At 33.3% G+C, this 14449-nt stretch overlaps 1 protein-coding gene and 1 non-coding gene across 2 annotated transcripts; both read right to left on the minus strand.

The window, feature by feature from the left end:
- Positions 1-1385: 1385 nt before the first annotated feature.
- On the minus strand, positions 1386-6957 carry LOC129803611 (cholesterol 7-desaturase nvd). The gene is made up of 5 exons (XM_055850315.1): positions 6404-6957; positions 5362-5755; positions 2028-2452; positions 1792-1959; positions 1386-1726 (listed from the first exon to the last, which is right to left on the minus strand). The coding sequence occupies exons 1-5, from the start codon at positions 6608-6610 to the stop codon at positions 1565-1567; spliced, it is 1356 nt and encodes a 451-aa protein (XP_055706290.1). The 5' UTR covers positions 6611-6957; the 3' UTR covers positions 1386-1564.
- Positions 6958-13490: 6533 nt separating this feature from the next.
- Positions 13491-13562, minus strand: Trnag-ucc (transfer RNA glycine (anticodon UCC)). The gene has a single exon. It is a non-coding gene; the product is annotated as a tRNA-Gly (tRNA).
- Positions 13563-14449: the final 887 nt, after the last annotated feature.

Below are 14449 nucleotides of genomic sequence, written 5' to 3' on the forward strand. Positions count from 1 at the left end.
TAATTAAATCATAGATAGTTGCAGGTGAAAAGAAAATTTCATTGATTTCCTTTTGATTTTAATCGATTTATAAATCATTCAAAAGATCGCCCAAAATATCTTTGAAGTAATATTTTGGATGAAAATTAGTTATCGGTTCATACCGGTTCGTAATCGAAACTCCGAAATTGGTAACTCGAACCATTTAGTCTGTATTTGGCAACGGCTGAATGGATGGACAACGCGACGTTAAAATCATAAATTTAAGATTTCCAAAATTGTACTAAAATATGACCCTTTAAGGGATAAGCCGGATAAGCAATTGAGATCGGTTGATCAAAATCTCCAAACCCAAAATTCTGAACGTCAAAATCTCGAAGAGATAAAATCTCGAATGGGTCGAAATTCCGAATGAGTCAAAATCCCGAATGAGTCGAAATCTCGAAGAGCCATCTCGGACAGCTAAAATCCCGAAAAGCAAAAATCTGGAAACCAAAATCTCGAAAAGGTTGAAAGTTGAAATCTCGTAAAGGCAAAATCCCAAAAAACGAAAATCCCGAACCACAAAATCTCGAAGAGATAAAATATTGAATGGGTCAAAATTCTAAAAAGCCAAAATGCCGAAAAGCCAAAATCTCGAATCAATTGAAATCTTAAACGAGTAGAAATCCCGAAAAGTTAAAATCCCGAAAAGGCAAAATGAGGCAAAATCTCCAAAATTCCGAAAGGGCCAAAATCCCGATAGCCAGTATCCCAATCCCAATACCGAATGGTCAAAATCCCGAACGAAATTATACGGAAGATAATGTGTAGAGTAATTGTGTAGAATAATCCAAGTCGGTTACATTGTATTCAAATGAAACGTATAATTTCGAACTTTAGTATACTTAAGTTTCATTCCAAATTAATTCAAAAGGAGCTGAGATACTCAACATTGAAAATTGGATTTTTTTTATACTAGCGCTCCTATGGTTATGTAAGGAATTGTGTAATTTTATGAGTGCTTCTGTTTATCAAAAAATGATTAAAAACTGGATATTAGAACTGAGGCTATTGGTCACTTCAAGTTTTTTGGACCCCTATGGCTCCTCGGGTCAGAACTTAGGATGGATATAGGAGACCTTTTTAATAGAGAGGACAGTGTAGTAATTTGACATCGGACCTAAATTTAAATTTTGAGATATCCTCGATATCCTCAATGTTTCAGATGAACAAAGAGGAAAAAAACACCATGAAGAAGTACAATCTTGAGGAAATCTCAAAATTACAATTTTAGGCCTGGTACCAAATTACTCTATTGTAGCCTATGGACCCTATATGGATCTTAAACTTTTTCTTAGACGATGACACAAGATGATCCATATTTTGAGACATTCGTGATGATGCAATTAAGAAAAACACTTTAGTTAAATTGGAGTTACTAAAATTACTTTCGTTTCATAATTTTATTGTCATAAGGATTCTACAAATACTAATATTATTTTTCAAAATACTAATAAAAAAAAAGTGATAAAGGTCCCCAGAGCCGAAAACTGGATTGAATAAGTGTGTGATGCATTTTAGAAAGAGTTTTGGTAAGAGCCATTTACCAATCGAGTCCAGTGTTAAAGTTGCTATATCCAGGGCTAGTCTCTGAATAAAACTGCTTGTACCAGTTGCGGAATGATTTAATCTGCTTGTCCTCTTTAACAAGGCATGGATTGTCAATGTACTGCTTACTGTTCCATACCATAATGTCTCGTTCAAACTGAAAAAATATCATTGAGATTTCATAGAATGATTCATTATAAAAAAACATTTGAGATTTCGTACCATAATTGTTTCACCCCATACAACAAATTTTGCAAAGAGTAAATTATCTGGTCCGTAGAAGCGATGAATGACTTTCTGGACAAATGGTGAGACTGGGGTTACACACTGAAGGGCCATCATTACGCCAAAAGACGATACCAAATACAATTGAACATAGCCAGGTCCGATCTGTAAATCGATAATTTATATCCAAAATCCAGATTCTAAAGGACCTCTAAAGTATTTTTAAAAATTACCTGTCTGGCTGTGATATCTACTTTAACAATGTCCATCTTATTGAAGAGCTTGAAGGAATGTTTAAGACTCATAACAGCAATATGATGCTGTCCTTCCTCAGTCATTGCTTGCCATTTGGCATCCCAAGCGTGCAATCCCAACGATGCCCATTTAGACAATCTGGCTGAACGTAAATCACTCCCAGCAAACATTCCGGCCTCGTGTATAGCGCTCAAATGGGACACATCAGCCCCATTTTCAGGGATATCCTGAATGTGGCAATTGATATAAAATTCATTGCGTCCGTAGTAGATCCATTTTCCAGAGTCTATTTCTTGGACTCGGGGCAGATCCCAGGGTGAAAGATTGTCACTGTGATGCCAGATATAGATGAATCCGTTCATCTCAAAAGATGTCCAACTCTTGACTTTGGCTGTTTTAGGAACTGAAATCAAATATTGTGTTGTTAATTTCGATGAAAGTAAATTTTATGTAAAGTTTGAACAATAAATTACTTTTTCAGCGATATCACTTGAACGATAAGAATGAACTATCAAAAGCATTAATGATCTTCAAGGGCTTTCTGATAATAGTATTGTTATAGTTCTTGGTATTTCCGTAAATTTATCTAATAACAGGGGGTGCCGAAGTAGATAGGACTTCGCTCAATGCTTGAGCTCATAAGTTTGATGATGCATTTTGCAAAGTTTCACTCACTTAATCAATTTTTTTTGCAACTCATTGGAAGCGACCGAAGCGATTCATAAATTCGTAAAACCTCTATAATATATCGTATATTGATTTTTTGATGAAAAAAAAAAACAATTACAGTGGGACCTCGATAGAGTCAACTAATAATTTCCAGGCCTGTTGACTCTATTGGAGTCCGAAAAAACTCAATTAAAATGTGAAATTTTGATGGAAAGAGGTATTATTTTATGTTTGTACTAGATCATTCATAAATTCAAAACGATAGTCGAATATTATTGAATTAATCTATAAATTCTACACCCTCTGACCCAAAACCTTTATTTTTAGGTAAAAGTTGTAGATTAAGGAATGATTTTACGGAATGTTTTTAATATTATTTTAAATATAAATTACTTTCCATGCGGTAATATTGAGGTACACCCACGATTTTGATTTTAGATAAGGAAAGGGTGTCTTAAAAATTTCTTTTTTCACTTTTTTTTAAAAGAGCAATAAAACCAATTGTTCTGTAATATGGGCGCTAAATGGTTAAAGATATCGAATATCTCTCGAATAGAGATAAGTCAATATGTTTAAGCATTATTCAGCATTTAAATCCTAAAATCAGGAATTTTTTACCGTTTTTTCTGACAAATTTTACTTTTCTGTTGCTTATATGTTTTTGATCCAAATTTTCTTTTGATAAACTAATCTTTTAAATAAAAAATGTAACTTAAAAGAAATTTACACGTTTTCTTTAGAAGGGTAATTTTTATCATCGTTTATCATGTACATTTTTTAAACAAGTAAGTTCTTTAAAAAGTTTGAATAAATTTAGAAAAGATTTCTTCACTATGTTATATCCGAAAAATCTAGCATCCCGTACGTTTTCTTTTTGTAATGCGAGTTCTTTTTTTTGTTTGTGCCTTAATATTATTCACTTCTAGATTAATGATGATCCAAAATTCCTTACATTGCGATCATAGGCTTAATCAAAAAATCTTAAGACAATAGATCTTTCAATCTATCAAAACGCTTAAAATTGCGAAGAGAAAATTATTTAATTTTATCATAATATTACCATTTTCTTGTTATTACATACATTTTTTCTTGTATTAAAAGAATTACGTTGATACACCAAAACACCGATTTTAATTTCGAGTATATCATAATAAGATCATATAATATCATCAGTTCAATAATAAAGGAAGAGTTGACTCTATCGGAGTCAATTTGGGTCGAAGTTGACTATCGGAATCGGAGTCCGTAGAGTAAAAAAATCTGTAATGGAGATTGATTCTATCGGGGGTTGACTCTATCGAGGTCCCACTGTACATAACAATTTCAAATTTATTCGGGATTTAGGGGCTTCTTTAACTAAGTTCAAGATAGATATATTTGGTTAAAAAATGCGCGATGAAAAATTGTTTAACTTCTGATCAAGAAAAAATTATTGGAGAGATCAATTTCACGCGATTTATACTTTTGCAAATTTTAGAAGACGCTTTCGTGTGTCAGATTTTCGAGTGTAATCACAAAACACTCTTTACTGATATTGTTTATTTAATTTGTCCTTTTTTATAATCCCTAAAAATCATTAAAAATTTTAAACAAAATAAAACACAATATGAGATTTCGAAAGTCGTCGTAAAGTAACAATTACTCAGGTAATTAGGTTAACTTATCTCCAGAACTTTCAGTTGGGCCTCTTAGTATGATCAAGGCTGGAGCGAAGGAGACAGAACTATTTTTAATGAAAATTTTGAAATAAGTTCAATTTATTTAACAATTCATTTAAGTCTTATAATTTATTCTTTTGAAACTCGTTCAGGGTTTTGATCAGGATTGAAACAGGGTATAAGAGACAATGGAGGTACAGTTGAATCCTGACTAAAACTTTGAACGCTTTGAACGAGTTTCAGAGAAAAAATATTAAGACGAGTAAATTGTTAGAAAAATTGTATTTATTTGAAAATTCTCAGTAAAAACGGCTGTTTCTTATTTGCTCCAGCCACTAGTGATGAGGGTCCGGAATCCAAGAAATATGTGGAGATATTTAAGGCTTAAACATAAAATTAAGAAGAAAAAAAACAGAAAATGATCCTTCATATTCAATTTTTGTTCTAAGAGTGATAGAGCTTTCTTTAGAATCACAAATTTATCTTAAGGAGGAACTCAATTATCTTCTACATAATACCATTCTCTCCTAATCGTCTTTTAAATAGAGAAGCGAATTTCTATTCGTAATTATTAATATTATAATATTTATTATTCTAAAGTAGATAAAATTATTTTTTTAGCTGAGATTCTTTACAATCTCAGCTTTTTTTACTTTTAGAGATGCTAAATAAACTTACTTTTGGTAGAGCTTGTGGGTAATCTGGGAAATTAAGGTTTTGCTCTGCTTCCGATGGTAATTTTAAGAATTGATCTTAAAAAAATTTAATTGATATCGACTTTTGCTTGTTTTTAACATCTTTTATATCCAATAGATATTTTCTTGCATTAATTAAGATTCGTAAAAAAAAATCAAAATATTCCCGTATCCCTTACTTATATAATTCGCTTTTTGTTCGTTGAGTTAGAGCAATTACAAATGCGACCGGAAAGATTATTCTTTGCATTACTTTCTCGCGGGAAATATTTAATTTTATGGAGTCTTACTTGTATCCTTGCAACTGTAGGGAATATCCACGCATTGTCCATCAGTTCCACGAAATTTCCAATGATGGAATGGGCATTCGATACAGTCCTTAATGACCATTCCGCCCACACCGAGATTCGCGCCCAAGTGAGGGCAATATGCATCGAGAATGAAGACTTCTTTGGTCTCTTGACTTCGGAACACAGCAAATGTGTTTCCCAAGCAACTCACACTTATGGACTTTCCCGGAGGGACATCGTCAGATTCGGCCACACAGAACCATCCATTGGGAAATGGTGGTGGCAATTTAACGCCCATCCTTCGCATCCTTCGGTGACTGTTGATAATGTCCCGTTTAGCATGACTGGAGGATTGGTTGTCAGTCAAGTGTTTGTATCCGATGTCTATTAAATTCTGTGAGGGAAGAAAATTAAAAGATGATAAGCCAATTGGAATAAAATCGTAAGGTTTTCTTGCAGCCATTGTCGATGAAATTTTGTGTGCGTCTCTTTATGTAAATTTCCCATTCATGTAATCATAGATTTATTTATTCTACCGGGTGAATGCGATAAGGGTGATTTTATCAGGAAAGCAACCGTGACATAGTTACACAGATTGATAAGAAAAACTCCTTTTCCATCAACTTTCCTGTTCAATCTTTCTTATACTATCCACCATCCCAAAAAAAACCCTTAGAAGCCATGCCCTAATCTTGTTTGGCGATAGCAAATCCCCAATTCCCTTTTGCCTGTGCATCGATATTTGATCAACGGTTCGCTTTTTGGATTAAATATTTTTATGTAAACGGATGTTGTTGATTCACCCCTCCTGCGCACATCCATTAAAATCTCTATTTGCATTAACCACTGACTCAAATAATCTCACTATCTCAGTTACATTGGGTGTCAGGCATTTTTTTTTATAGACTTGGTCACTTCTATGCACGCTAAATGGATCAATTTGAAAATTGTAAAAGGATTTGTGGGCAAATGCATTTGGGATTTATTGGACATCAGCGTAGACAGTATTTAATGGATTGTGGCTCCTCGAAGCCTTACTTACTCGTGTCCAGTTGATGGGACGTCGAAAGTAGCACCACATGATGTATGAGATCACAAGCGCTAAGAAAGTGCATGTGTACTTAATCACCAATCGGCTGCCCAAGGTAGAATCACACCATGTCAAGAAGTCATCCCAGTCGCCAAAAGTCGTCCATTTGCTCGGATGAAGTGGCATGTCTCTGATATGGTCACTGGGATGTGATGCCATTGTGAATGTCCGGCACAAATTTTCACGATCGCGCGTTCACTTTCAACTGTGAAAGGTGCTGGGATGTGACTAAAACACTGGAAAATGAAGCTATAGCTTATGAAGCTCCAAAATATACTAATATCTCCGTCAACATTGACGCGCTTGAGCCCTATACCGTGTCGTATATGGAAGCGGGAATCACTGATTGGACACAGCAATGTGTATCAGTTGATGCCTGGTTAACACTCACACGTGAAACAGAGGAGCAATGAAAAAATAAGAACCAAATGGATAGTAAAACAATGTGACATCAGACACTTGTGCGAGGGTGAAAAATTCCTGAGTCACTACTTTTTTTTTCTGCACAACTGCGGCTGGGCTTTTTCCCTTTCCTATCGCATCATTTTCCGGGTCTTTTGGCATGAAATCCCCACGGAAATTCACTGAAATGGCAATATAGAGAGTTTCTATTAATTGATCTACATATCTCTAATAGTGAATCAGAAGAGTGTCTCAAATACTATCAAAGTTTTTGATATCAGTCTTAGGACATTTGTACTGAGACGCTAAATTGTTCGCTTTTGCATTGGTAATTTAGAAATGTGACCGCGAGCGGATAGACGCGACGGTAAATCAAAAAATAACCGTTGAGTCGGCCATATTTTTTTCAATATGGCGATATGGATTCTGTGATGAGAATTGATAAAATCTTGGTGAAATGCTGAAAATATTCAATATTTCGGTAATAATACCAATAGCTTTTATATATAACTTTCTGATCACGATGAAAATGCATAATTGTATCCCGTTCCTAATTGCAAAATAGGCATGAGGCATGATCTCTTGAGTTGGAATTGTATAGGGAAATTTATGGAAACTGTATTGTCCCAATATCACTCATATATATGCACACTTTCGTTGCAATATAACGCGAGCAAATAAAAGGTGAGGCATAGGAGAGTATGGGGACAAAAGGGGGGTTTTGGGGGATCGAAGGGGCATCCATTGGAGTTGAATATCAAACTGTATTCCACATGCAAAATGAACCATTTTACTTCTATCTCCTGGATTTTTTTTGTCTTCGCCACCACTTATTCTCTCTTGTCAATTCTGTTAACAGATATAAATAATGTGATTTTATTAAACATACACTCTACTGTGGTGAGCTGGAAATGAATAAAAGATGAGAATTTGTTTGGATAATTATTTATATTTGAATTTGGCCTGACAACATTATTATTCTTTTATAGTACATGGACATACTTGAGAGAGAGAGAGTTTCGATCATTAAATTCTTTTAATCTCTTTTTTTTTTTCCTGGAGGATATATCTTGGAGTGTTCGGAGAGAAAAAAACAAGCGCTGAGATTTCGGAAGTTTCATAAAAATATATCACAGTTATCACCATACAAGACAACTTTTTTTGTCAGCTTTGCGTCCTCCCCAAAAACCCGGACAAATTCTGGCAGTAGACTCTTTGAGTACATGTCGTGGATGACCTTTAAAAAAAAGTATATTTTTGGTCATAAATGAATAAAATTTGAAATTGCTAGATAGGATAGGCTGAACTTGAATTTCAAAGTGTGTTTAAGACGATATTTTAGACTCGCAAATCAGAATAAAACTGATTCAACCGTTTTATTGTAATGATACGTAAAATATCTGTATTGAATATGAGGTTGGCCAACTAAATATCTCCAGACATTCATTCATTTTAATTTATTTGAATTCTCTCAACGTCTTTTTTATTCCTATTTTGTGTTTTTTTTTATTGTTCTGCTTTTTTTCATTACTGCTTTTCATATTATCATGGATTTTCTTTTCTTTCTCCACAGCCTCTATATATTTCATTAGTTTTTCACCTTTCGGGACATCCCGTCTTTCTTTATCCTCTGGCGCGTATTTTTAGATATTCTGATATTCAGAGCTGACCAAATAAGAAGATTGACTTTCGTGAGGACAGGAATGGATATGTTAAAGTTATTTTTGGGTGAAATTGAATTAATTCGTGCTGTCACCTTAAGAAAAAAGTCAGAATGTTATTCTCTTTTATTTTTCATGCCCATTTCTCTTTAGAGTTCTTCAGAGGAAATAAGAGTCAAATTTCTTTCATTCACAACAACTCAATTTATTGATGATTTTGACAAATTTCTTCTGCACGCATCATCAGCAAACTTGCCTTTAACAATAAAATTATCTTATGCAGACTTTTTTGCATTCATTCATACACTTTTCTCTTTCACAGAACTTATTGTTATATTTTGTGCCAAATATTAATATAATGAATGAGTCCCGGAGAAGGTAGAAAATATAATAGAGTGTTAAAAATTGGCGTGTGTTGGATCATATTGCCCACTTATAAATTGCCTCCTGATGGTTGGCGATATCATGTATCTCTTTGGACCTTGCAAACGTAAGCAAAGTCTGGTTATATGACACTCATTTCAATCCATTTCATGACACAAATTTGCATACGCACAGACGTAATGAGAGAGGAAAACTCTACACATGCCATTTATTAATACGTGCATTTTCCTTCGCACTTCTTCCTGCCATTTCTTTAACCGCATTGTTGCTGATATCACAATTTTCATTCACACGTTCAAAGGTTGGGCTTTCTTTGAGCATCCTGCGTGTAGGAAAACTATCATTAATTTTGGTCTGAGAGGTCTCAGATATAGAACGGTGAAAAACATATTTATTGAATTAAATCTTCACTAAAATCTCTAAATAGAATGTTCTTCCATTTCGAATAATTTAAATGCTTATTTAACAAAAGATGCACAAAATTGTGACTCTGTAACATTATACCAATAATACCGTAACAACAAAAAAACGGGGTGGAAATCCACAATTTTCATGTTCTTTGGTATATCCTGAACTTGAACAAATCTCCCAAAAATACTTATGGAGATTTTGAATTGGAATACCTTTGAAAATGGGCATTTTTCTTCTATGATAAAACGTATTGATGTTTATTATAATGTAATATAGCTTGATAATTGGTTTGCCAAACAAAATTATTTCATGGAAAAGTTTAGTTTCGTTTAAAAGAGATGACAAAATAGCCCAGTTTTGCGGAATTCTCGAACTCACGAGATAGAGAACTATCAGTGATTTATCTTTTTGCAGGGTTATTTTTTGGGTGTATATATCGGTTTACCGATTAAATTTATTCACAATTCGAAAACAATTGTGAACTAGAAAATTGGCTAAGAATTGTGCATTTTAGAATATTCTTGTCATTAATATACGTGTAAATAGCGGGATCGGGTATTTTTGCTTTTTTCCATTTTGTTTTTTACCCTTTTGTTTTTTCCAGTTTGTCTTTGGAATCCTTGTCTTCGGTAATTTTTGTTTTTTTGGAAACTTTGCATTTGGAAAACTTGTCTTTCATACATTTTGTTTTTTACACATTTGACACAGGTATATTTTATAACTTCTCAACAATTGTCCTTTTCTCAGAAAATTTTCTTTTGCCCCAAAGGACGAAACTAAAAACTTCCCAAAACACAGAAAATTTCCCTTTGCCCCAAAGGACGAAACTAAAAACTTCCCAAAACACAGAAACTATCCCTTTGCCCCAAAGGACGAAACTAAAAACTTACCAAAACACAAAATTTCCCTATGCCCGAAAGGACAATATCAAAAACTTCCCAAAACACAGAAAATTTCCCTATACCCAAAAGGACGAAACCAAAAAAACTTCCCAAAACACAGAAAATTTCCCCATACCCGAAAGGACGAAACCAAAAAAACTTAAAAAAAAAACACAGAAAATTTCCCTATGCCCGAAAGGACGAAACTAAAAATTTCAAAAAACACCGTTGTAATTTCATTACTTTATTTTTAATAAAATATACTTTTTTAAAATATGTGAAAGACAAGATTTCCAAAGACAAAGTTTCTAAAATACAAAGATTACCGAAGACAAAGATTCAAAAGACAAACTGGGAAAAACAAAATGGAAAAAACAAAGATTTCGCAAATCGTAAATAAAAAGGGATATTCGAAAAAATAAATCAATTACGAATACTTGACCAATTCATTATCGATTGGAAATTGGAACTGTATAGTTGTATAAGAAATATCACTACCTTTCCGAAAAATCCAAATTTAAAAATAGCGGGTAAAAAATGAGTCCTCCAAGTAATTGACCTTTGATCTTCAATAATTTAAAATGGAGATTTTTCCGGTCATAGGCATGTTTGGACGAAATATTCGCCTAGGCTACATCTAAAACATATCTGAAAATAGAAGAATAGAATAGTGCCGTTTTCGAAATAAACCAGAAAACATGGTTTTGGAAGGGTTAGAGGGGGGTTAAACCAAAAAGAATAGAAGACCGTCTGAGACAATGTTTAATTATGGGCGGGGGGTGGGGTCATGAAATACCGAAAATCGATATCTCTTACTGTTTGACCTCTAGCTCGGGAACAAACTTAGGGTCAAGTAAAAAAAATAGTTTGCGAAAAAAATGATTCAATTATCGATACTTAACCGATACATGACCGATGAAGACTAATGCGGCCAGGTTCGAAATTATACCTTTCCATAAATTCCAAATTTAGCCAAATCGGTTAAAAAATGATCCCAGTGAAGTGATTGACCTTCGACCTTCAATAATTCAAAATGGCGAATTTTTCAGCCAAGACCTGCAATTAGTTGTAGCGCCGGTTAAGTAGAATTTTACAGGACTAAATGTTCGTTTGGATTACCTCTAAAATATATCCGAAAATCATTGAAAAAGCTTGGGTCAATTTTGAGAGAAACTGAAAAAGCATGGTTTGGGAAGGGCTGGAGAGGGGGGTGAGGAAAAAAGAAAAACAACGACTGGAGATATCGTTTTGTTTTCATTGGGGATCACCGAACTCCAGAACTTGATATCTTTTCCCTTTTAAGCTCCAGGATGGTGACAAGTTGGAAATGGATTATATCACTGCTGTCTTTTTGAGGTCGAACAGTAAATTAGGAGAAAGAGCCCTATTTCAATTTCTCAATTTTATATCCCAATTCAAAAGTGCCCTACCTCCCACTATAAAGAAAATTCTTATGAAATATGTAGAATTACTTGATTAAACGCATGCTATCTCAAAAATAAAACGTTGTAGGCTGTTGGAGTTTGGAAACGATTTGTAGAGGGGGACAGGGGGGACACAAGGTAGATTTTCCTAGAAGTAACCATATCCTTATCTTCTAATTTTACAACAAATCTTCTTGACTTTCATTTTTTTATATAATTGAATATCTTTAAAGTTCAGGAAAAGGGCAGCGTTTATTGACTTTTCTATTTTGCGAAAATATAATATTATCCTTGGAAAAAGGACAAAGGTCTCTGAAGATCATAAGGTCGATAAAAGTATTGTTATCGATGTAGTATCGAAATTACCGTTTCGATTCCATGATTTTTAGTGACCGTAAGTCTTTTGTTCAAGGTGAATAATTTCGTGAAAGAAAAAATCGTCCTAATTAGTCCCTTTCGTTAATTTTAATGATTATACCGGCGTACCTGTCTTCCCTCTTGACAAAGGGGGGTTTGGTCAGAGTTCGAGGATACCTAGTCTCTAGAGCGATGCAAGAGACATTTTATCACACACTCTTTATCAGAGGAATATCACTTTATAATTCACTTCCTCGTGATGCTCGCATTTCTGTGAGAAACATTGAGGGTTATTTCAAGTCCAGACTTGCTTGATGCGTTATGCTTTTGTCTTTTCTTTTTTTTTTCTTAGCCACACATTTTTCTCTTAGCCACACACTTGTAAGAGGGTTGAACCCTATTTTGTTGTTGGTTTTATAAAATAATTGAAATTGAAAATTGAAATATACAAATATTTTAGAGGAAAATAAAAAAAATTACTGAAAAGAATTTTTAACATTTTATTTTGGAGTGACGATCTAATCTTCATGGTGGATGCGTGCTTTACTTGCTTAATTATTCTCGGATCAAAACTAAAAGTTGAATTTTTACGACATGTCTTGTAAATTTAAATAAAATAATTGGATGGAATGTGATAAATTTCAAAAAAACATATTCTAAGCAGATTTGACCATATTAATGCAATCCCTTAACAACAAACAAACAAACAAGTTATTTCGCATTAAAATTCTATGGAAACTACGAAGTTTTTTTTTTAATATGTAAGAATACAACAAGTCTCACTTATATGGAAAAAATAGTTCTAATCTAACTCTGCTCTAACACTTCTTTTCCATGCTTTCAATGCATGGTTGGTGTAATTAATGCCTCCTTCAAGGAAGTTTCACTTATTTGTAAACAAGATTGTTTTCTAAAGCTTTTTGTTTATTGTTTTGCATTGTTGTATTTTATTTATTGCGGTATTGTTGTTTGGTAAACAAATCGAATAAGTAAAATAAATTGCAAAAATGTAATCCTTGAATTATAAATTGGTCTCATGATAGTTTGTGATGGAGACGCCTGGTAAAAGCATATGCTTCTCGCTACAGAATAATCCTCGCAGTGAGTTCTTCTCGACAATTTTATGGACCTGGCGGGTAGTATTGAAAGGAAATATAGTCATTTGTCTTACGCATGGCTGAGAAACTTAATTCTATCTTCAGTGATATTTCTTGCATTCATGCTGTAAGTACGTGTATTATAATAAAGTATTTTAGTCAATTTAGGCTCTGATTATCTTAAATTCAAAAATACTTACAAAATTAAAAGTACTTCATCGATTAAAAACATGAATAATAGGACTAATACTACTGCGAAGAAGTAAATTTAATAATATATCGAGTTTGGAGGCTTTTTTGCATCAATTGTTTGCATATCTTCTGTGAGGTTCTGAAAAATCTCATAGATAACATTAACATATGCAGATGGTCTGTGGTAAATTAATTAATAATAGTACATAAAAATTAAATAAAAGAGTAAGTGCGTCAGCCGAGAATCGAACTCGGATCAACTGCTTGGAAGGCAACTATGCTAACCATTACACCACTGACGCCGATAAAAGATTATTTGGCAAGTATTGCGACGTCTTCTTCGAAAGATATAAATATTTGCAATTTAGCGAAATTAGACACAAAAAAAATGTAGAGACATTTTATTTTATTCAATATTAATAACAGTAAGTTTACGTATGAAAATATTATCCATCAAAGCCATAGAATAGTTCTCTGTCTCTATAATAACATCTAATACTTCTTTAATACAGATTTGCAAATTAAAATGAAATAGTAATCGGAAATTAACTGTTTTTCTCAAAGATTCTTTTATTTCAGTATTAGTGCGAGAAGTTCTGTTATTATTTTTTGTAATTTTTGATAAATTGACTTATAAATTAATATTGATCTTCTTAAAATCAAACATTTCCACTCTTACGATGCAAGCAAGGGATGTACAATATAAGTTTGGGGCATTCGCACTTCGGACAGTGGAAGGCTGATGAATTTTATGCCACCTAAATGGAGAGAATAGGGGACTCTAAGGAATATTTTATACATATTATATTTTTTATACATTTGTGTAATATAATTTACTTTTTTTTGCTATAGTGTTTCTTGCATTTTTAACTAATACCCTAAAATGCCTAAAATTTTTTCTATTAATTTTTTCTTTTAAAAAATGGAATTAATGATTAGTAGTCTGATATTAAACATATAAAAATTTAAAAAAGAATTACGAAATGATTATACGGTGATGCAAAGCTAAGACAATAGATCTTTAATTTAGAGCTGTTCAAAACAGTAGTAAAGAATTAATTTTGTTCAGAAATAGGGCTGGAAAAGCGTGGCAGACGTTGCGAAATGCTCGAACTCGTGACTTAGATGCTATTATCTCAAAAGTGTCAAAAGTATACTTTCTCATGAATTGCCGCTTACCCAATCGATT

Source organism: Phlebotomus papatasi, chromosome 1 (genome assembly GCF_024763615.1).
Source record: "Phlebotomus papatasi isolate M1 chromosome 1, Ppap_2.1, whole genome shotgun sequence".
NCBI lineage: Eukaryota > Metazoa > Arthropoda > Insecta > Diptera > Psychodidae > Phlebotomus > Phlebotomus papatasi.

What these genes read in the sequence shown, in the direction of transcription:
- LOC129803611 (XM_055850315.1), bottom strand. Translation starts at nt 6,610, where the DNA reads ATGGCATCACATCCCAGTGACCATATCAGAGACATGCCACTTCATCCG. An exon ending in GTCCCATCAACTGGACACGA is followed by an intron (nt 5,756 to 6,403) that starts GTAAGTAAGGCT and finishes CTTCCCTCACAG; the next exon opens with AATTTAATAGACATCGGATA. An exon ending in CTACAGTTGCAAGGATACAA is followed by an intron (nt 2,453 to 5,361) that starts GTAAGACTCCAT and finishes ATTTGATTTCAG; the next exon opens with TTCCTAAAACAGCCAAAGTC.